Source organism: Trematomus bernacchii, unplaced genomic scaffold (assembly GCF_902827165.1).
Source record: "Trematomus bernacchii unplaced genomic scaffold, fTreBer1.1, whole genome shotgun sequence".
Classification (NCBI taxonomy): domain Eukaryota; kingdom Metazoa; phylum Chordata; class Actinopteri; order Perciformes; family Nototheniidae; genus Trematomus; species Trematomus bernacchii.
The window spans coordinates 20,817,251-20,840,636 of NW_022987739.1; the positions used below are offsets into that span (position 1 = coordinate 20,817,251).

At 40.8% G+C, this 23,386-nt stretch overlaps 1 protein-coding gene across 1 annotated transcript; it reads left to right on the top strand.

The window, feature by feature from the left end:
* Positions 1-854: 854 nt before the first annotated feature.
* rhpn1 (rhophilin, Rho GTPase binding protein 1) lies at positions 855-17,786 on the top strand. Its single transcript, XM_034146764.1, has 16 exons — positions 855-1,111; positions 1,291-1,387; positions 4,067-4,182; positions 8,697-8,825; positions 9,717-9,792; positions 9,998-10,075; positions 10,232-10,356; positions 11,107-11,273; positions 11,527-11,714; positions 11,788-11,944; positions 12,228-12,353; positions 14,496-14,690; positions 14,777-14,853; positions 14,947-15,093; positions 15,719-15,871; positions 15,985-17,786. Exons 1-16 carry the CDS (start codon positions 1,092-1,094, stop codon positions 16,192-16,194), a joined length of 2,061 nt encoding a protein of 686 aa, XP_034002655.1. The 5' UTR covers positions 855-1,091; the 3' UTR covers positions 16,195-17,786.
* Positions 17,787-23,386: the final 5,600 nt, after the last annotated feature.

Here is a 23,386-nt window from a genome sequence, read left to right on the forward strand (position 1 = left end):
CTGAGTCTGATAAAAAGTATGCTTCTCTCTGTTACCATGTTCCGTTTGTCCTTGAAGGTATCACAGAAACAGCCAGATGTAAAGCACCTGGTCATAAACAGTCTCTTTCCTCCTGGACTCCTCCCCATCAGCAACTGTCAATGTATAATAATATAATAACTGATGGACCTAATAATTGTATTCCATTTCATTCTTCCAATTCACAACATTTAAGAGGCAGATATCATAGCAATATATTGTGGTAAATGTTATCACTTAGCCTATTTCTATAGACTTACCAATAATCTTGAACTGGCAAAAGAGTGACTTTATGTAAGATTCCTTTGTTTAGAATGTGTGCGTATTTTGCAAAAAGTGCCATGTTGAATTGCAAATTGGGTGCCAAACTGATAATGTTTTTGGTTGTTTAAAAGCTTGAGCTGAGGTTTACTACATCAGTGTCAGTTTCAATAATTGTGCTTTATATTCCATGTCTCAGCAATTAGAAAAAAGTAATTTTGTGATAAAAAAAAATATCCTTTAAAACTGGCGAGCATTTCGTTAAGTTAAACTTTTTATATATCTGGACTGGACACACACTGACTCTTCCTATGGATTGGTTAAACATAAACATAAAATAACTTTTAATCATTTATATTCAGGTTTTCACTCCCACGGTGGAGCTTTTACAATCTTTTCAGAGCCCACACACAAGCCACAGCCCTGACGTTACCGTAGCAACGGCCCGCTGAGTAGGGGTCGCTTGAAGCGACTTGTGATTGGTCAGATCAGGCTCTTATTCGACCCTAATCCGCCCTCTGATTTGTCAGATCTACAGTCACTTTTACAAGACGAAACGTGGTTGGCTTGTTTCTTCATTTGCGGCCCGCCTCTGTGAATAAGCTCTTGCAGCTGCACACAAGTCAGAAAAAAAGCGAGCGGAGGAGGTGCTAGCATAATATAATGAGTTGAAGCTGGGTTGTTTTGAGGAGTAAAAAGTAGTTTTTTTCACTATACTCTTGGCTGAACATTGGAGCTCTGTGTTTACTTGGAAATATATAAAGTTGGGAGAAATGTAGGGAATCTTTGACCGACTTTTTCGTTGCTTCACGATGGAGGAACCTGCGACAAGGCAAGTAGTAAAACCGTAACTCGTTAGCTTACTAAACGTTTTCTGTTAAAAAATATTGACGTTGAAACTGTGTATTCCATTATCTTTAGCGTCTTGTTTTAAATGAAGTGTGATGTAGGCCAAGTCTGTTGAAATAGTGACAGTTTTGAGTAAAATTATAATAGCATTACTCTCCACAGAGAGTTGGAGATGTCGCTGTCAGACGGTACCTCGGACGACGAAATGCCCTTAAGTTTACCCGCAGAGGGCAGTGGGCACAGCGGGAGCATCCGAAAGGTGAGACACCTACACACACATTAGGCATGTGGTATGTGAGCAGTGGTGTTAAGTCACTAAGTACATTTACCCAGGTACTGTACACATTTGAGGTATTTGTACTTGAGTATTTCCATGTTATGCTACTTTGTACTTCTACTCATTCAGAGGTTAACATTGTACTTTTGCTCCACTACATTGATGTAGTACCTTTAGTTACTTTGCAGATATAGATTCATAATAAACAATGGGATCAACACTTAAAAAAGAAAACTGTAAACTGTAAACCCTCCATCTTTTATTTTCTCTCTTTTTCTGTCATAGACACATCTTGTACTTGAGAAAAATTAGAAATACCAAAGTGTAGGAATACTCTGTTATAAGTAAAAGTCTTGTATTCAAAATGTTACTCAGTACAAAAGTATTGGCATCTAAATATACTTAAAGTACCAAAAGTAGAAGTACTCGCCCCATACAGATTGGTCCATTTCGAAACCATATATGTTATATGTTGTCATTATAACCATTGATGTATTAATGTGTTTGTAGAGCTTGTAAATGTGCAACACATTTTAATTATTTGATGTACTGCTGGGTGGCATGTGAAGGTGTAACTAAAGTCTTAATTAAGTGTTGATTATATATATTTTTGTATCATTAATCCACATATGTAAAGTAACTAAAGGTACAATGTTAACTTCTAAATTGTAATGGAATATAATAACAAATTAGAATAAAATGGAAATACTCAAGTAAAGTACAAGTAACCCCTCAGAATTGTACTAAAGTACAGTACTTGAGTAAATCTACTTAGTTACTTTACACCTCTGTAATCAAGTTAAATGAGATCAACAAGAAAATATGAATGAGGAAATCCTCAGGAAAGCCGTGATAAAAGAGCAATATGTTCGTACCCCACATCATGATGATAAATTAAATACGATTTGATTTAAGCACTAGAAATATAGCTTTACACTTTAGCGTATAAAACTTGTATTTAGTCATTTCTTTGAGCACACCCTTTTATTATCTCAAGATACTTTTAAGTGTAGGCACCAGCATTCGCACAAACACTGATATCAGGTATATCAGGCAATCTGCATTCCCACGGTAGCCTACATCTAACCCCTTGTTTGAATGGGTCAAATATAACTGAAAAGGCACTCCCCCTGCTTCGGCACAGCTGAAAATATTCGTCGACTAAAGGCTGAATTGCTTGACAGAAAAATCATATGACGTTTTATATAATCGAGTCATTTTCAACCACTCAATATTCAAATGTTCTGCTTTTTCGTTTTCATAATGATATATTAAACATAATTTATTTGGGCTGACAAAACAAGACATTTAAACTTTGGACTTTGAGATACTGGCATGGATCTTTTCACAATTTCCTTTTTAAAAACAAAGCTATTAAAGGAATAATCAAGAAAATGTTTTTCAGATGAATGGATAATGAAACCGTTCAATGCAGCCCTACTTGAGTGGGTAGAAGAGTGTCCATGTTACTGAAAAACATTGTGCAAATTGGCCCATTTCACAGTCCTATATATTATACTGTACTCACCTGGACTGGCAAGGTTTTCAACACAAGCTTTTAGACTTTATCTGCATTGATGTTGAGCAGCCTCCATCCTCCTTGCCTTCGTGATGGTGGAGCAGAAGTGGGAGCCAGAATGGTAATCCACACTGGCACTCTGAGGATTACTTAAAGCGTGCATGCTAAACAAACACCTTAACTGGGTGAGAGGGAACGACAAAGATAAAGAGTGAGCAAATGAGAAACGTCCATATACTGGATACATCTTCTGAGAGAGGATTAGAAGGTGATGTAAGCGACCAGGATGCATTCAGGGAGTATCAGTACGTTCACAGAACAGCTGCTGCATCTGTCATATGATTCTACATCTGTTTACCTTGTAGTGAAACAGTGGTGCATTGTATGATAGATTTTACTGAGCAGACATTTAATAATCAGCTATTTTGGTGTCGCTGGCGTAATGCCTGTTGAAGCGAGATGCCTTTAAATCTTCAGGCAGATATACAGCTCTGACATATAGACACTTTTTTATAGAGTTGTGCAGGGAGGACGTAAGCATCTCCATGGTTCCCTCAACAAAAAGGCAATGGAATTGTTCCATGATTTTGAATTATAGCACACAATAAGATCTATGGCAAACAGAAATGTATGTTGCTTACACCTGTTATCAGCTGGTGATCTCAACATATTAACACCAGTTGTATCATTGTTGAAGCATCAATACAATTGCCAGAAGCTAACGTTAGGCTATCAACGAACTACAACACGGTCACATGACCACATCACCACCTCTAAATAATGTCTGACTTGTGTTTGGCACAATGATGTTTGATAGTATAATTGTGTCACTTGTTAGCAACCACTGTTTTAATGACTCATACAAGCTTCAGATATTTCTGAGTTAGGTATTTATTGACGTATTTTATGTCGTAGATTAAAACGTTAAAATCTCTTTAGCTTATTTCAGGTAGGTAACAAAAAACTCTTTGAAAAAACGCCTAGCTTCTAGATGCTGACTCATTTACATAATATAAGACTCATTCCTGCACCACTCAATTAACCATTTCAATGCTTAAAATAGTCATAGACAGTATGCTGCTGTAATTAATTATTCATAAATTCATCGTCTAACGTCTCTGTATTTCTCTCTCTGTCTGCAGGGATGTGATCCCTTCGCCCAGACTCAGCGCAGTAAACTGCAGCACCGGCGATCTCGCATCAACCAGCAGATCAACAAGGAGATGCGCATGAGAGCTGGAGCGGAGAACCTGTTCAGGTGAGCTGCTGTAAAGTCACTTTCTGTCTGTTGAGGGACATTCACAGCATTTTGAAAAAAAGGCGACATCACTGTCAAGAGAACGCTTCGGAAAATAACTGGACATGTGCGATGGTGTTGGTATCTTACCCGTTTATAAAACTGAATTTCAAGACAGAAGAAGAGTAAAAAAAGTGATAGGGTATGTGTTGTTTCGTAATGGATTTGTTAGTTGTTTCAAACGTAGTCAGGTGCACCTTTTGTTCACTGCGTTTATTTTATTTTGAAAGGGCTAACTTTCTTCTACATCAGACCTTTCCTCTCAGATGTGATGATCAATGCTACTCTGCTTCCTCCTCTGTGTCGGTTGCTCTTTGTCGGCTTGTTGGTTCTGTCACATTCGTAGCGTTGTCCTGTGACGGGAAAAGGTCAGAGATCACTCTCCTCCAAAAAAGAAATCACACACACCAGCACCACCCAGTTTTATGGCTCTATTTGTGTCCACTGTGTGAACACTCATACTTATGTCTGCGTGTTCGTGTTGAGTACGTTTGAGTCAACCCCTTTTTTTGCTACCAATGTTTTTTTTGTACGATAATTAAACTGTATGAACACCAACGAGTCCTATCAACCATCTGAACTGTGCTGGCTTTTTAGCTGTCATTTACACAGCACACGAGAGGGTTATTAGGGAAGAAAGGTGGGAAATAAAAAAAGGAAACGGTGGCATAGCTTCAAAGTCTTCATTCTGAGAATATTAGCGTCATCTTTATCCCCTCCAACTTCCAGCCATGTCTCGGTGCATTTGCTCTCTCCGTCTGACTGTTTCTCAGCCTCTGTGTTTCCTATCCACTTAAAGGCAGAGCACTGCAGAGGCTACAGTAAGGATTGTAATATATGAGCGTGCAGTTTGTGTAGAGTTTTGTTGTGGGAGTTTGGAGAACATTTACAATAAGAATAGTGAACTTTGCAAAACTCTCTGAAAACACACTCCTTATGAACATTCAACTGAGGAAGAGGAGGAGGAGGGAAGGAGGAGGAGGAGCCACTTAATTAAAGCAAGGAGTTTGTTTTCCTCGTGGATCTGTGTCAGAATCGACAAAGATCCACACAGAAAACAACAGTGTCTTTTCATTTAAATAAATCTAACCCCCCCCCCCCCTTTATTTGTATCCGAGGACTTTGTTTGCTCAAACTAATTAAGCAGGGCTACTACTTATATTTGTATTTATTATTCCGCAGTCTCTCTTTTATTATTTAACTAATACGTTTACAAGAGAAGTGTACATTTCCTTTATACTATTCAAGATCTTTAAATATTTGCTTTACTATGATCAGTTGATTCCTCGTTTTTCAAACACAACCTTGTTCATCTGTTAAAATGTAACAATTTAACACTTCTTTGATATGCGATAGTTAACTGGATATATTCCGGTTATGGACTGTTGATAAGACAAGAAGAAAGGTGAAGTAGGGGTGCATGATATTTAATAAATGGACATTGCATTTGTGTCTACGATATATATTAAATTATAAAAAAGTCTATTAAATACAATTACACTTTACTTGTAATGTTTTGTGGTGGTACCAACAGGCAGATTGGAACAGGAAGTGATGTTTTCTTTTTTTGGGGATCTTTCTCCCCACCTCCACTTATGACTGGATTTAGGCTGTTATTGTAAAAGCTGATGACTCAGTTTAGGGGAAATAAAACAAGCGCTCCTGCCCTTTCTATTGGGACGATAGGTCACTGAGACAAAGAGGGCCCCCCCACACAGCCTGGCGGCCTGTAATCAGCCGGCTTTGTGTCCACCTCCTGTCCTGTTCTCATGCAGAGCTTCCCAATGGAGCCCCGGCAGGCTCATCCCCCCCCACTTATTTGTCTGGCACCGTCAGACCTTTTTTTTTTCTTCTGTCCTCCCCCTTTCCGGTCAATTGGAATAGTCCGCACATACAAAACATCTCACTTTCACTTCACTCTGACACTTTTGTGGACCAGGGGGAAAGGGGTGACAATTACACATAAAAGAGTTACTCATCAGAGTTTGTGATTGGCTGATTTAAGATGTCATTAATTTATGATGTGTTGCAGGTTGTTTCTCTCCTGGAATTCAGCTGTTCAGTTTTTATACAATGATCATAGGTTACAAAAAAGATAGTCATTTATCTTCTAATACCTCATGTTTTTCAGTCAGTTCGTACACTCTGAATAAGAGACTTCTGTTTTCCTTTTTAAAAGCTGCAGAATGCTGTGCGTGCAAGTGGGTGTGTGTAAAGGGGATATTTGGCAGCCCATTTAAAGCTGACTAATCAGATTGTCCATGGCTTGATCCCTTGTGTGTGTGTGTGTGTGTGTGTGTGTGTGTGTGTGTGTGTGTGTGTGTGTGTGTGTGTGTGTGTGTGTGTGTGTGTGTGTGTGTGTGTGTGTGTGTGTGTGTGTGTGTGTGTGTGTGTGTGTGTGTGTGTGTGTGTGTGTGTGTGTGTGTGTGTGTGTGTGGTGTGTGTGTGTGTGTGTGTGTGTGTGTGTGTGTGTGTGTGTGTGTGTGTGTGTGTGTGTGTGTGTGTGTGTGTGTGTGTGTGTGTGTGTGTGTGTGTGTGTGTGTGTGTGTGAGAAGGTAAAGTGGTCTAACTGGACGGATTATCTACAGGAACTTTGATTGTGCATTAAAGCTTCGAGATGTTCAGCTCCTTCTCCAGTTACTGAGAAAATCTACAAGCAAAACGAAGGCTTAAAACATGAATCTAAGTGTGCGGATATATCTTCCCTCAGTTATCCAATCACTTATAAAATACTGCTTTTGGAACATCTGACTCAAACACAGATAAGATAAGAGAACTTGTTCTGCAGCTGTGAGTTACAGCACAATGTATGAACGTAAAAAAATATACAAGTAAGAAGATATCCAAAAGACAGGAAATCAAAAATAAACACAATGCTAAAATATAAACCGGGTCAACAGCAAGGATCATAAGTTGCTCGTAGCTCAAGTGGCTTTGAGGTTTGTACAGTTTATCATGTCATGTCCAAAATGGCACCATCCCTTGATGGTGTTACTTAAGTATTTTTTGTTTGATTGACACAAGCATCCTTGTTGATGTTTATCAGCAGAGTGTATGATTATATTCAAAAGCCTAATATTATAAGACCTCAAATGGAACAGGTAGAGACAGTCTCCATTGAGGGCTTGTTACTGTGGGATCAGTCACACACACTTTGTAATGGACTTAATGAACAAAGCACATGGAGTCTGATACACAGCTTTTGACCTATTCATCTGGGGAAATACCGGCGATGGTGTGTATAAGTGTTACCGTGGTTATACAGATCAATTATAATTTTCCTGAACAGATTTCGCAATCTGTTAATGTCTAAGTGGTTTAGCTTTTGAAATCATAATTAAATCGCATACCTGCTATCATAAATTACTGTAATCGGTCCTTTTACTTTCACACCTGAAATGACCTGCACAAATCTGCCAGTGAACAGGTGTGTGAACGCACCATTAGGCTCACAACTCTGTCTTGTCATTGTATTGTCAAGCATTTCATAACTGCATAATTAGGGGGGAATCCAGTGATGCCTCAGACTTCCAGGAACATTGTGTGTAGTTGACCTCAGAACCCCCCCCCCACCAGTAGTGTGAACTGGCTTACTCAGCACTAAGACCCTCCCCCTATAACTGGAGGAGGACTGGAGAGTCTTAAAGTGAATGAGCAGAGGGTGGGGGGGGAGAGGATTGCATAAATTAAAGACAGGCATTTTGCCAAAGATCACTGCAATGTTTATTATGTTTACGTTCATGAATGCAGATTTCCAATGTGTTATGTGTGCACTAAGCTGTGTGATAAAGCAAGACACACAGTAACAATGTCAACTGCCTTGTAGCCCTGTTTTACAAAGAACAAAAACTAAGGTATATTTTGTTCAAGTGGAGATCTCTGTGTTTTCCATTCTCAAATGAGAGGGATCAGTAATGTGAGCAACAGGTGTCGAACACATTAGAGGGGAGGAACGGTATACTTTAGAAAGGATCAAACAATAAAGATGAATAAATATATCATCTACTCAAGTCATATCATAAATTCGAGAACAACATCAGATCAAATATGTTAAGCTTTAGCGTTCAAACTCATGATTATGTTATAATCCATTTGTCTGTGATTAATCAATTAGTCTTTCCAAAAACAGGCAAAGATGCCCATTACAAGTTCATAGGTTTTAACCTCAAATTACTTTGACCGGAAATATTAACATTTTAAATTAGAAAGAAAAGCCAATCTTCAGGTTCTGCAAAGAGCTCAGTCATGATGATTTAAAGACATTTTTATTCTGGAATAAACGTAGTTCCGGAGGTGTCTGTAATGTTGTCTCATGCTCAGTTTCAATGTCTCATATTTGCCTTATAAAGTCGTTGGTTTGTTGTCAAGTCAATTCTAGTAAATAACAGTTTTTCTTTCACTAGAAATGCACATGTGTCACAGTCTGTAATATGCTGGTTTTAATGAAGATCTGATGTTTTTGTTAATTCCTGCAGAGCAACAACCAACAACAAGGTGAAGGAGACGGTGGCTCTGGAGCTCAGCTTCGTCAACTCCAACCTGCAGCTGCTGAAAGAGGAGCTGGAGGAGCTCAACAGCAACATGGAGGTCTACCAGACAGACAGGTACACACATCCACACACACACAAAACAATGGCCTATTATAAACCATGACCCTTTTTTGATGATTTGCCCAATGAATTCCAGGTCAGTCTCATTAGTCTAATGAGAAATATAATTGGAGAAAACAAGCATCCATTACAGTACATGTTCGTATTCACAGGGTGCGGCTTGTGTCTCTGCTTTATGTGTTTGTGAGGACCAAGTTATGTTGTTGGCTGGGGGATTATATATATAGTATAGATAGATATTGTGTCTGGTTCTATATTTTTCAGAGGACAGTTTGCGGGTTAGGTTTTTAGGTTCTGTCAGGAATACTCATCTCTGCAAGGATGACAGGAAGGGGTGTGTGTGTGTGTGTGTGTGTGTGTGTGTGTGTGTGTGTGTGTGTGTGGTGTGTGTGTGTGTGTGTGTGTGTGTGTGTGGTTGTGTGTGTGTGTGTGTGTGTGTGTGTGTGTGGTGTGTGTGTGTGTGTGTGTGTGTGTGTGTGTGTGTGTGGTGTGTGTGTGTGTGTGTGTGTGTGTGTGTGTGTGTGTGTGTGTGTGTGTGTGTGTGTGTGTGTGTGTGTGTGTGTGTGTGTGTGTGTGTGTGTGTGTGTGTGTCCGGGGTTCATGGAAAGGATAAATCCCCTGATTAGAGCGTCATTAAAGGCCCCATGGAGTGCGTACATGTTTCAGTTCTTTGTGAATGGGGGGGGGGTGGGAGTCAGGGCCACAAGGGTTAATACTTGGCTTTAGCCAGTGGGGCTTGAAGACTAGCAGATGGCATTGTTGACTTGACTGTGCTATATCCTGCTGCTCCATGTTGACATGATGTTGTTCACGTGTTGGTGTTTACTAGTAGTGTAACCTGGGAAAGATTACACACACAAATGATGTTATTATTTCTGTTCACAGTGAGGCTGTCAACGTTCCCATGATCCCACTCGGTTTGAAAGAAACCAAAGAGGTGGATTTCACAGTTTGTATCCAGGTGAACATGACATTACATTATACATCCTTTTTGTTTAATCTCAAGTATCAAAACTAATGGGCTTTTTTTCATGTTAAATATTTGTTGAAAGATTACCGAGAGGCACCAAAAGCTCAGCCAAGTCCGCTGCAATCATTTTAATATTAGAGTTCCCTCAGCTGTTGAACTCGTTTGTCCTCAAATGACCGTGTGTCTCCCCTAACAGGACTTCATCTGTGAGCACTACGGAGAGGACAGCTCCCTCTACGACAAGGAGATCAAAGAGCTAATGGATCTCAGACAGGTTAATAAATGAAAATAAATATAAAGTGTGTTTTTCATTAAATGATGTTGTACCATTGCATTTCGTAAGGAATTAAATGTACTTATTGCAAACTTGCAGTCTCTTTAATAGTATGACATTTTGAGCTATTTGTATATCTGATGTTGTTTGTGCCAGGCCATGCGAACACCCAGTCGTAACCAGGCCGGTCTGGAGCTGCTGATGGAGTACTACAACCAGCTGTACTACCTGGACCAGCGCTTCTTCCCTCTGCACAGGACCCTGGGCGCACACTTCCACTGGTAGGACATGAGCACTTCCTCATGTGAAATCCTGGAGGTCATTGAATCCTTAAAAAAAAAGACAAAAACACATTTAAAACAATTCGGAATCGTAAGCAGACAACTTAATAATGTACTAATTAGCTGAATAAAAAGACAAATGTTGGCCATAAAAAATCATAGTAAAGTATGCTCTAGGTATTGTATGCCATAAAATGTCTTACATTTTCATAAATAGTCATACAAATATCATAACACTTTTTTGTCAGTCATTGTATTGTTTGCCATACGATAAGCTAAGAAAGCTATAGAACAAGCTGGTTGGCTGATGGCTATCTATCTAACAAGCTGTCTAGCAAACAGTAGCCATCAGTCTAGCTAGCGAAACGCTGGCTGTTGTTTTTCAAGCTAGATAACGTTACCAAGCTAGATAACGTTACCAAGCTAGATAACGTTACCAAGCTAGATAACGTTACCTATCTAAGTAGTTAGCTAGCATATGTTAGATACAAGCTAGCTAGCGAATGTTGGCTATCTGGCCAGCTATCGCCAAATTGGTGGTGCTAGTAGAATGATTATTTAACACCCTATGGTTAAACTTGTTTTTTAAGCCAAACGGCCTAGAATATTATTAATAATAATAAAGCATGTCGTAGAAAAAAATCAAACTTAATATAATAAACTTAGAGCATATAATGCAATACAAATCTCATGTTTGGTAATATATAGTATGTTTTGATATGTTAATTTGTTTCCTTCTCCATCTCTTAGGTACGACTCCCTGACAGGCGTCCCGTCATGTCAGCGTACACTGGCGTTTGAAAAAGGAAGTGTGCTGTTCAACCTCGGGGCCCTGTTCACACAGATCGGGGCCCGGCAGGACCGCTCGGCCACAGTCGGCATCGACCGAGCTGTAGAGGCCTTTCAGAGAGCTGCAGGTGGGGAGACAGCACGTTGGAGCACTAATTGTTTTCCACATCATTTAATCTATCCATTATTTTATTCAGAAATAGGAGTAATCCCCACTGTGTGCCATGTGAAAGTATAGTGTGCTAAAAAAGGTTATAGTTTAGTATGCCATACATGTCATGGTCATGAATAAAGTCATAGTGTAGTGTACTTATAAAGCCTAGGAAGTCTTTGGTATTTTTGCCTGATAAATATATTCTGCATATGTGTCCTTTTTCTCAGGAGCTTTTAATTACCTTAAAGAGAATTTCTCCAACGCTCCCAGTCTGGACATGAGCTGTCCGTCGCTGTGCATGCTGGTCCGTCTGATGGTTGCCCAGGTGCAGGAGTGTGTGTTTGAGCGTGTCACACTCACCACTGAGGACACACACTTCACTTCACAACTCCACCTGGCTCAAGAGGCAGCGCGGGTGAGTGCACACGACTCTGGTTGTGTTGTAACTGTCACCATCCTGTGATCCTCACACTGTGTGTGTCCTGCAGGTGTCAGACGTCTACCTGTTGGTGCTGCAGACCATGGCGCAGCCCCTGATGAAGGACTACGTGCCGTTCTCTTGGGCGTCCATGGTTCAGGTCAAATCTGAACACTTCCGTGCCATCTCACACTACTACGCTGCTGTGGCACTCTGTGATCACACATGTAAGTCACACCAAAGCACAGATATTTTGCCTCTACTGTGAGTGTGTGGGAGAGAAGATCTTTGGGATCATAGGGTTACACACTACAGGAAAGGGAAAACCCCAAAAAGCATGATAGGACCCCTTTTAATAAATAGTCAAACCTCTGCAATGTGAATGAGACAAAGTACCTTTACAAATAGTGCAGTATGTTTTAGGATTCAGCCCTCAAGTTATCCTTACCAAAAACGTTCTTACTGTATCTACTCGCGTTACCTTGAAATGACTTTCATGATGTTCTTCAGTGTCCGCTGAGGAGGAAGAGGGTGATGAGGAAGCTGAGAAGGCTTTCCTCCAGTTCTACGTCAACGTTCCCGCGGGGCCACCACACAGCCAGGTTCTACGAGACCCTGAAAAAAGAAGAAAGCTTGGTGAGTTCATGGAATAGGTTTATATTTACACCAGACATACTGACATACGGACATGCCAAATGTGATTGGGACAGACAGGGAAATATTAATGCTCATATTACGTGTGTAAAGTCCAAATATTTGGGTTAGGGCTAATTTTGTTTTGGTGCTTTGGCAATGTTGTTTGTTTAAAGGGGACCTATCATGCAAAATGCACTTTTGTACGTCTTTTATACATGAATATGTGTCCCCGGTGTGTCAGGGAACTCACCAAGTGTCAGAAAACACAACCCTCTCTTTTCCTCCATACCCAAATCTCTAAAAACGGGGCTGCAACGGAGCTGATACAGATTTGAAATTGTTCTGACGTTAGAAACAGGGAGCTCCGCCTATATGGGCAACTCTCCACCTATCAGGGGAATGGGGGGTTGGGCCACGGCCACGGCCATTGCCGCTCGAAAGCGCTGGAGACGCTGTAGTACATATGCCAGGCCTGTAAGTGGCGCTGTAGTCTGCCACAAAAGCAACGAAGAAGACTTCTCACAGAATCAGCAAATAGAACGAAATTAGGCATGGCTAAAATGCATGATCTGTTTGGTATTTTGAAAAAAAAACTTCACAGTTTTATATAGGTATGGCCCTACAATATATTATTCAAATATAGCATGATAGGTCCACTTTAAACTGACAGCCAATCAGTCCCTTTTGACTAGATTTCCAATCTAGGTAGTATTCACACATTTTAAAGGGGACAGATCATGCCGGTTTTAAGGTTCATATTTGTGTTTTGGGTTTCTACTATGACTCAAATATGTACATGCTCTAACACTCAAAAGACATTATTGTTCTCATGCTGTCTGTCTCACTATACCTATATTCCGCCTCCGTCCAAAACACTTAGTTTTAGCACTGGTCTTTTAAGCTCATCGGTTGAAAACCCCAGTCTGCTAGAACTAGAACTAGTCTCCCAGTTCAAGTATCTTGGAGTCATACTGGACTCGAACTTGACTTTTAAGAAACATATTAAGAAAGTATCCAATACCATTAAATTCAACTTGCAACATTTTAAACAAATTAGACCTTTCTTAACTGTCAATGCTGCAAAGTCATACCTCCACTGTATGATTCTATCCCACATTGAATACTGTTTTACAAACTGGTCGTTTGCTTGTGCCACAAACCTGAAACCCATAGAACAGCTGTACAAGAGGGCTATCAAGGTGTTTGACAGAAAGCCACATTCATACCACCACTGTCCCATCCTTGAAAAACATACTTTCTTGAGTTTTGAAGATTTTAAGTCTTTTAAAAGTATGTGTTTTATTTAGAAAAGTTTACATGGACTGCCCCCCCCCCCCCCCCCTTAGGGGAATTCATCCACAAAAATCACACTGGACGCTGCACTAGGTCAGAAACCAGAGGAGACTGTGAGGTCCACCGTAGACGGACCATTTTTGGACTAAATGTCCTTTCCATTAAAGGCAGCTCTTTCTGGAATAGCCTCCCTACTGAGATACGGGACTGTCCCACTCTCAATAGTTTTAAAGGTCAACTCAAAGAATGGATGAGAAACAAACAGACGTGCGATCACCGCTAAATGCACTTTAACACAGGGGTATCTCCTCTTGCACTTTAGGTAGCTATTGTATCTTCTCTTGCACTTTACATGTCGTTGCTGCTATATTGTATTACCATGTCATAAATACTTGTGTATGCTGCTCTTGCTCTTTTGCACTTTTTGTATATCATGTATTTGTTTTTGCTATGTTTGTAAAATGTCTTCTTAAATGTTTCATGTGAGGGACTGCGGATGGAAATGAGCTCAAAGCTAAATCTGGCACTGTTACGTTGGACACATTTTAATGTTTTAAGAGCTCATTACTGTGCATTGTCCCTGCCAAATAAACGATTAAATGAAATGCTCCGTTTGGCTTGTGGGAAAAATTGTAGGTACTCAGATGGGACGGGTTGTATATTCTAAGGAAATTGCATTTTACATGGAAAGGGAGAGCAATGTTATATTATATATTATAATTGGGTGGTCTTATTTCACATGTTACGGGTTGGTAGGCATTTAAGAAACACACATTTAAAGTCCCGAACACTGAACATGTTGATCACGATATGTCCCCTTTAACATAATGCGTGATTCTATGCATGCAGGTAAAGCTCACCTGCGGCGGGCGGTGATCCGACACGAGGAGGCCATGCGTGTCCACAGTCTGTGCAAGATCCTGAGAAAGATGGACATCCTGCAGGACGTGCTGTCCCTCACACACAAACGCTCGCTGGACAAGTACTCGGAGCTGGACAGAGAGGACGACTTCGATGAAACCGCAGAGGCTCCAGAGATACAGTGTAAGTATCTGAGATGAAATCACAGTATTATAAAACCACAGTGTGATTCCATACCAGGAAGTGATTGAGGCTTCTTCTTTTGACAGCTCAAACCAATCAGAAACCAGAAATCACTCCGACCAACTTCTCTACGGTCCAAGTTACTGATATCTTCCAAAGACTCGTAAGACATAATCATTATGAAAAATATGTGATTTTAAGAGCTTTTAAAAATCTGCATCACCTGGTTTCCTGATAACTCTCTCCCGTTCTGCAGGGGCCTCTGTCAGTGTTTTGTGCGCGGGCTCGCTGGGGTCCGGTGCGTGTGATCTGCCTGCAGAAGGGGGAGGGGGGGCTGGGTCTCACGCTCAGAGGAGACTCCCCCGTGCTGGTGGCTGGAGTGGTGCCTGGAGGCTGTGCAGCGGTAAGACAACTTCACTCACCACAGCTCATGTATTCCATATCCTTTCAACTACGAGGAAGATAGAAACAGTTACCGAAGATACTACAGAAAACTAAAGAAAATGCCTCCTTGCCATCATTCAACCATTTTCTTTCTTTCTTTCTTTCTTAATCCATGATACGCAGCCCAGTTTTATCTCAATTCTCTTCTTTTTCTTTTGCTGGAGAAATGTCTGAGCCGTGCTGCGTTCTCTGCTAAATGCAGTAAACAATATCCTGTGCCAGCAGGAAACTCAATCTCTGTTCTGCAGACATGAAATCCATCTGGAAATCTGTTTAAACTGAATAAAATGAAATCTGCTCCTGGCTATTTTCATTTTCTTTCAAAATCTAAAAAGATGAAGACTATATAACCAGCCTCATTAGAAATCCAGTAATACATGGGGGGAGGGCAGTTTGGTTTTTGGCATCATTTTGGGCAAACAATTCAAATTGACCTTAGAGCATTTTGTACTGTTGAAAGACTTAAGGAAATGTTCCCTAACAGGGGACGGGATGACAGGTCATTTAAGAGAGAGGGCGTTCCTATTCGCTGTTCTACAAATGTTAAGGATTTTCATTCTTCTCCTAACGTTTGTGTGGCACAGGAGGCGGGACTAAGGGAAGGAGACTACATCGTAGCCGTGGACGGAGAGGACTGTAAATGGGCCAAACATGGGGAGGTGGTCCACATGCTGAAGAGCTGCAGCGAGCGAGGAGTGGAGCTCAGTGTGGTCACGCTACACTCACACGACACACAGGTAAGAACGTGACAGTGTGTGTGTTTGTGTTTTGGTGGAGCTGTACCAAATATCTTCTTTTGAGACCGTGTTCATGTTATGTCATCACCCTAAAAAAACCTCCCTGTTTGCAGTTGGAGAGGAGGGCCATCGCGCTGTCCCACGGCAGCGACAAGGAAAACACTCGGCAGCGAGTGCTGGGCGGAGCCAAGGGCCAGAGCTCCGCCTCCTTGTTGAACTGGAACAGGAAGAAGAAGCGGGAAGGAGGCGGGACCACTAAGAGACTAGGAAGCACTTTCAGTTTGTCGTTCGGAAGCATACGAGACCCCGAAGCCATGTACTGAGACACGACTGCAGAGGAAGCACTCAGGGAGTCACAGCGGGGGGCACGAGGGATGACCAGGGAAAAAAAGGTTAGTCCGGGTGAAATTGTCCATGGCTTCTTTTTTTTCTAACACAGTCCAGGAGAGTTTGAACAATCCTGCCCACGGGGGGAATACTATACTCATGTGTGCAGTGCTGTGTACCGCCTTGGAGTTTAAGGCAGCAGAAAACACAAGGAACATTCTAGATGCAGGGTGATGTACAGGACTCTGTTTAAAGACTGCCATGATGCTTCTGATCGGCTCTGTCAAAGAAAAGTGCAGAGATTTGATTGGCAGAATCTGTGATGCACATGTGATTTTTGAAGCACATTCATCATCCGTTTATTTTCCTTCGAGACAGGAAGCCACGGAAAAACAAAGAATATTTTTGAATATTAACTTCATTTAAAAAGCTGACAATGTCATCACATTCCCTGTATTGTCACATCTTGGCTGCAAAATCTTGTGAAAATCAAGAACATTTAGACTGAAAGCATCTTTACTTACCTTTACACAAAACGTTTGTATTTTTACAATAATGTAACTGAATCAAAACTAATTGAGAGGGAGAAGAAAGTATTATTTTCTTGTGTCTTGTATTACCCTGAAGTGGTCTCTGAAGTTACAGAGCGCTGTAGCAACGCCCTGTGTAACCACTGAAGTGCTCTGTTCACCCACTGTTCTATCGCATGGTACTTTACTTTAAAAGTATAAAAGAGTCGTGGGTGTTCTTGGAGGAATGTTTTTTGTTTCGTTTTGTCATTTTTAGATGATTGAAAGCACTTCAGATCTAATGTTTTGTAGTTTTAGGATTTTTAAATGCACTGTGAAGATTGAATCTGTTGTTAATAATGTAGATCTGACTATTGAACACTCACAAAGAGCTTGTGTGGATTGGAAATGAAATGATATTGAGGCTGCAGGAAAGCATGAGGAGTCCACAGTGTGAGTTTTGTATTAAATCTGTTGTGCCCTTAATGTTTTATGCCACTGTAATCTGTTACAGTCCGCCAATATGAGGAACAATGGACGAGGATTCTAGTGGAAAATAATGTTATTGTTTGTACTTCATTGAGATTGCGGTATGATTAGAAATGTGAGAACTGTAGCACATAACTGTCCGGTCCGTCTTAAAAACAAGGCTGGTTTTTTTCTAATGGCCTATGTGTTTTTGTCTATTTTTGTATAATGTTTGTGCCATGGTGGTCCGTAGTGATGAGAACAGAAAGCCACAGGGAGCAAACACACGTGTTGTTTTCACAATTCTTCTGTGATTTGTTATGTTTTCTGTATTCATGAAAATAAAAGGAAGCAAATAGGATATTTTTAATTTCATTACGATGAAATTCATTTCTGATTTCAAGAAAAAAAAGATGACAAAGTAAAGAGAAAACCTGGTACGATGTTTTCTCTTCAGCTTTCTTTGCGAGTAAATGTTTGTCCAGATTTTTGTGAAGATATTTTGATTTGCGTTTTTAACTGAATATCTGACCATCCCTTAATAACTGCATTTGGGGATTTGCACAGTATTTTTTTCATGTGGAAAACAATAAAAGTGAATGATGAACAACTATTGGCTGCATCCGAGTTAATATGAGCTCACTCCACCCTCTTGTGGTGATAAACAACTAACAAAGGATATCATGACTTAAATCTGTACATATTTTAGATTAATTATAATGGTTGGATTGTTACATATGGGCCAAATTCATCTCAATTAAGACCAACAATGTGATTGATATTGCATGTGTTTCACTCCTGAATAGCTCAGATAGAACCCTAAAAAGCTGTTTGATTCACAGCAATACTAGTACTCATATTCTGGAAAATCACATGATCTTTGTTTAGAGTTATATAACAGTACCTTTTTATTCACTACTGCTGGAGCTCTCCATGTTACTGGCCTCTGTCCAGTTCTAGGGCATGAGCCAGGGTATTTATACGTGGCATAACACCTGTCCTTTTTTTAAGCAGCATTACCTATGCTAATAATAAACATAATATAACCAAGTCGGATTAATGGCTCACCTAGGGAAGAGCAGATAAGCATTTTAGGATTGTTTTTAAAAAATAAAGGTTGTTGCTGCTTGAAGCCCATTGTGTATTAAAGCACAATTAAAATTAAATCGTTTGTTTTTTTTACAAAAGTACTTTTTAGTGTTGGATTCCTTACAGTAGAAGTGAGCTGAAATTTACATTTTGAACATATACAGTATAGAACACTTTTTTACCGCCTTCATACAGTCAACATTACATGGGGGTTATCACATTGATTAAATGTTTGTCCACTAGAGGGCATTAAAACATCACTGGAAGCGGACAAACGCTCAGGCCCTACAGGTCAGTTTAGCCAGAAAAAAATTAAAACAAACATTGTGTTCAGTGTTAATTCCAATGTAATGCACTTTCTTGGTAGTTAGGCGTATCAGAATACATTCTTACCTCTGAGCGGAGCTTATGGGCGGTGTTGGTCATGAAGGACTGCTGCTGGTTTTCCTTTCTCGTGGAGATGCAGGAGATTTGCTGCAACATGTGTACAACTACAAAACAAGCCGAGCACGAGTGGTGGTGGAGAACGCTTTTGGCAGACTGAAGGGCAGATAGCGGTGCTTGATGAAGCGAAACGACTGCAACATGGACAATATCAAAATCCAGGTGGCAGCATGTTGCGTATTGCATAACCTGTGTGAGCGTCGTGGTGATGAGTACAGGGAGGAATGGACTGCCTTACTGGGGACCCAGCTTGATGGGCCAGCGCCAGCCATTGTCAAGGCTGGGGGGCAAGACACGCGCACAGCCCTTATGAGGCATCTGAACAGCATGTAAATTGTAAATTGACAATAAAGCTGATCTTTTGTACAGTGCATTTGGTTCTCTTTTATTTACCACAGTCAGACAAAATTACAATAGTGAGTGCAGACACACCTTAGTGCAAAGATAAAATGTCAGCATCAAAACAGTGTGGCAATATAATAACAAACTGCCAGGTGTGTCGTATGCACAGTAAATAGGCTCAGCAGTTAACACACCTTTATTATATATCCTCCTGAGAGGAACTCAGTACACTAACTCCTAAGATGTTCCCTTACTATAATTAATTAAAATATTGAACTCACAACACTGGTAATTACAAACTTAACCATCTATCTTTCTATAAATAGTGCTTGTGTTGATGGACGCCATTTTGAAATACAATGAAATTATCTTTTTCAAAGCCACATATTTGGGGTGGGACACAATAAATAAAGCTTCGCCAGTTTATAACCGATAAAACATGATGGTATCAGAATAATCACTTACATGTGATGTGCAGTGGTTCTCAACTGGTGGGTCGCGACCCAAAAGTGGGTCGCGGACCCGTTTCAAGTGGGTCGCGGATGTGTGAGTGAAGAAAAAAAAGTTGAAAAAAAAAATTGCAATTTCTTTTTTTTTTTTGGGGGGAAAAAATGCAAACTTTTATTTTGAAGGACCGATTTTCTAACGCTGTGCATGCAGTAGGGGTTGGACTGGAAGTACCGGAGACCATAAATGGTTTTGAAAACGTCTGTCACGTAGTGATCATCTTCTCAATAAAACATCTCTGCTGATGTTTTTTCGAGTCTTCTGGCCAATCAGATTCAAGATTGTTGCCAGAAGTCCCCACGGAGAATAACTGCGGTAGAACTCTTCTTTATACATCCATGGGTACAACTTCAGATAAAAATGAACACATAATGAAATATGACCCCCGGTTTGATGATTGACAGGTCACAGAACAATGGGAGGAAATAAAGTAAATCACACAGACTATCTCCTCTTCTCGCAGCAAGATGTCAGAACTCAGTGAAAAACAAACAATGGCATAAAATATTATTAATATGTCGGGTAGTAATAGATTTATTTATTTTCTTCTCAGAGTGTACCAGAATGCGTAGTTTATGTTAGTATTTCTAAAAATCTCCTGGGGGAGAATCCCCCCAGACCCCCCTGCTGGGGTTGGGTTTTCAGCATGTGTGCCTTTTTATATAGTTCAGCTTTGATTCCATCATCTCATTAAACCTTGTTTAAAAGCATACTTTAGTTCTGTGAAGGGATATAAGGGATATATGCACTGTACTTCACTTTTATTAATATTGTATTCTCAAAAGCGTATATATTACAGCACGATTTTTTGTTGAATAGATTTGAGTGCTTCAAAATGTTGGGTCGCGATGTATTGACCAAGTAAAAAGTGGGTCCCGAGGCCTAACCAGTTGAGAACCACTGATGTATAGGATGCTACACAGGTCACTGTAAAGATAAAGTGTCAGGAGAAATAAGCAAGATACATGATCTGTTTAATCGCCATGTTTGTTCTCTTTTATTTATCAGCAGCAGATCAATAAGCGTCAGTAGTATCAAAACAATATAATAACAGTATTATATAATAACTATAGGTAGGCTCAGCAGCAGACACACCTTAGTGCAAAGTTATGTGTCAGTATTAATAAGTGGCATATATATATAATAATACAAAATTGACTGTCCCAGATGTAGGGATAGGCTCAGCAGCAGACACACCTTAGTGCAAAGTTATGTGTCAGTATTAATAACAGTGGCATATTATATATATATACATATATATAATATAATAATACAAAATTGACTGTCCCAGATGTAGGCAATTTGGGGTGAAGTGTCTTGCCCAGGGACACAACGACATGCTGACTGCAGTGGGGTTTGAACCTGTGCTCCCCTGATCCGAACACTAACGCCCCCACCACTGCGCCACACGCCTCCCAACAAGTCATTGTATAGTTTATCAACGACGACAAGTTTTTCTTTCTTTTTTTAATTGAAGGCCTGTTGGATTTAACCAGCTCGCTTAGCACTCCCAGAAGCCCAGCCTGAAAGGTATTTTGTTGCTCCACCTGGCGCGCCGCCACCTCCACCTGGCGTGCCGCCAAGTCAGCATGGCGCGCCATCACCATGAGCAGCTGGTCCTGCGATTCCTGGGCCTTGTGTGAATGCAGCAGCTGTTCGTCGTGCATCTCCTTGTTGGCCATGGCATGCCAGTCCTCATTGTCCTTTCTGACCATGGCACGCCGGTCATCCATCACCATGATGGTGTCAAGGAAGCTGTCATCCCGTGCCCGCTTTCCTAAGAGGAGAAATAAGCAAGATACAAGATCAGTTTAATCGCCAAGTAGTTTTACAACATACTAGGAATGTGTTTACTAGTAGGTTGTCAACAGAGACAACATTGGACATGGTGCAGGCAGGGACAGTGTACAAAATGCAGGTGTAAAGAAGAAGATAAGATAGGATCAAATAGCTGACGCTCAAAGTGCCCTTATTTATTGTTTTGTGCTTGAACTTTGTTTTATTTTGTCAAAAAATGATTAAGAGTTTTCTTACCGGAAGTCATGTGACTTCTAGCCCCGGATGTTTACGTTTGTGAGAGAGTGAAAAGGGCGCAAAGTGTAAACGATGTATGTTCACGGTGTTTCATAATTGTACCAAGAAAGAAATAAACGTGATTAGTGGACATCAGTTCGATGCGTAACCTTCTTTTAAGGCCAGAGTAGTTACAGTGTGTTTATATGTACCTTTGCCGAGCGAGCTAGCTAGATGTTATTAACTAGCTCGGTTCCGGCCTGCTAACAGTGTTACCCAATTCAGCCTAGCATTGCTAACTCGATCTACCGAGCAAATAAAAGTACATCTGAGACCAGTATTGTGCAGATTAAAACAGTAAAGTGCATGTAGTATATTTTACCTTTAATTAGTGCCATGAGTTAGTGAAGCAAATTACAGAACATTGCACACGTATTCACAAGTCAAAACGTTTTCATCGCGGCCGAGAATAGCTAGCTAGCTGTTAGCCAATTCAGCCTAGCATGGCTAGCTCGATCTACCGAGCAAATAAAAGTACATGTGTGACCAGTATTGTGCAGATTAAAACAGTGCAGTGCATGTAGTATATTTTACCTAATTCGTCGTCGTCGTTGGGCAATTCAACCGCCATTTCAGCCTCCCACCCCATCGCGCCAGAATCGATCGTCGAAGCTGTGCCGGAGAATGAGGGTCTGTGGCCGAGCAGAGCATCCAATCGATCATACCACTTGCTGGTCTTCCGACCGTTGCCACTCTTGTTGTTGTGGTCTTTTATTTTTTGTAGTCCTGCTTCAGTTTCTTTATTTTGTCCCGGCATGACTTAGCACTGTGGACGATTCCCATGGCCGCTAACTTTACCGAAATACAGTCGTACATTTTCGCATTGGAAACTGCCTTTAGTAGAAGCTTCTGGATCGCGTCCTCGGAGTAAATCTCCAGAAGCGCCGACACAACATCATCACTCCACCGCTCCGCTGATTTATTTGGTGTTGCCATAGCTGCTTTCACAAAAGTAATCTCTTTGTTGGTGCGCTGCGCTGAGCTTTTAATGCGAGCAAATAAAATGGCGGCTTCACAAAAGTTCTTGGGAGTTTTACGGGGCGTGGTTTGCATTCCGCCCAGCCAATCAGACATATGAACCTTTTTCTCCCACGAAAGTCCCTGCTCTCTAGCAGGGACTGAAAAGCGGGGTAAAAATGGTTCTGATGAACTAATGGCGCATTTCCACTACACGGCCTCGCTCTGCCTCGCTCGGTATGGCTAGGCCTCGTTAGGACTGGCTCACTTTATGGCGCATTTCCATTACAGTTTAGGAACTGGGGTAGTATCTATAGTAACGCAGTGTAGGCGGAGCCGTGACGTCATCTTCAATGAGAACCCCAGAAAACAACACAGCCGTTAGCTGTTAGCACTCAGAGCTCACAGCTCCTCATATATGTTCAGAAACTAGACAAAAGTTAAACAAGTACAAACCACAGACTGCCTGTGTCATGGCGAATACAGTCGCTGCTTTATTTATGTCTGTATAGGCCGTTGTTGTGAGTGTGGACGGTCGGAGCATATACTGCGTTAGCTTAGCCAATCTCCATTTAGAAAACACGCATTTTAAAAGGTTTTTCGCCTGGCGTCTGTCTGCAGACTTGACAAAGCATTAATTCATGATTTTTACTAACCGGTATCAGTATGTTGTTACTTCGGCATCATTTTGAAACGTGTATTACAATTAAATCACGGTCAAATATGTCCATCTTGTTGTAGTTGTAGCCCCCTTGCCAGCGATGCTCTCTCTAGTTTAGCATACTCAGCCCGACTCAGC

Bases quoted from the DNA above. Each gene is read 5' to 3' on its own strand.
- rhpn1 (XM_034146764.1), top strand. From the start codon at position 1,092: ATGGAGGAACCTGCGACAAG. The intron at 9,793-9,997 runs GTGAACATGACA...CTCCCCTAACAG, and splicing joins ATTTCACAGTTTGTATCCAG to GACTTCATCTGTGAGCACTA. The intron at 11,274-11,526 runs GTGGGGAGACAG...CCTTTTTCTCAG, and splicing joins GGCCTTTCAGAGAGCTGCAG to GAGCTTTTAATTACCTTAAA.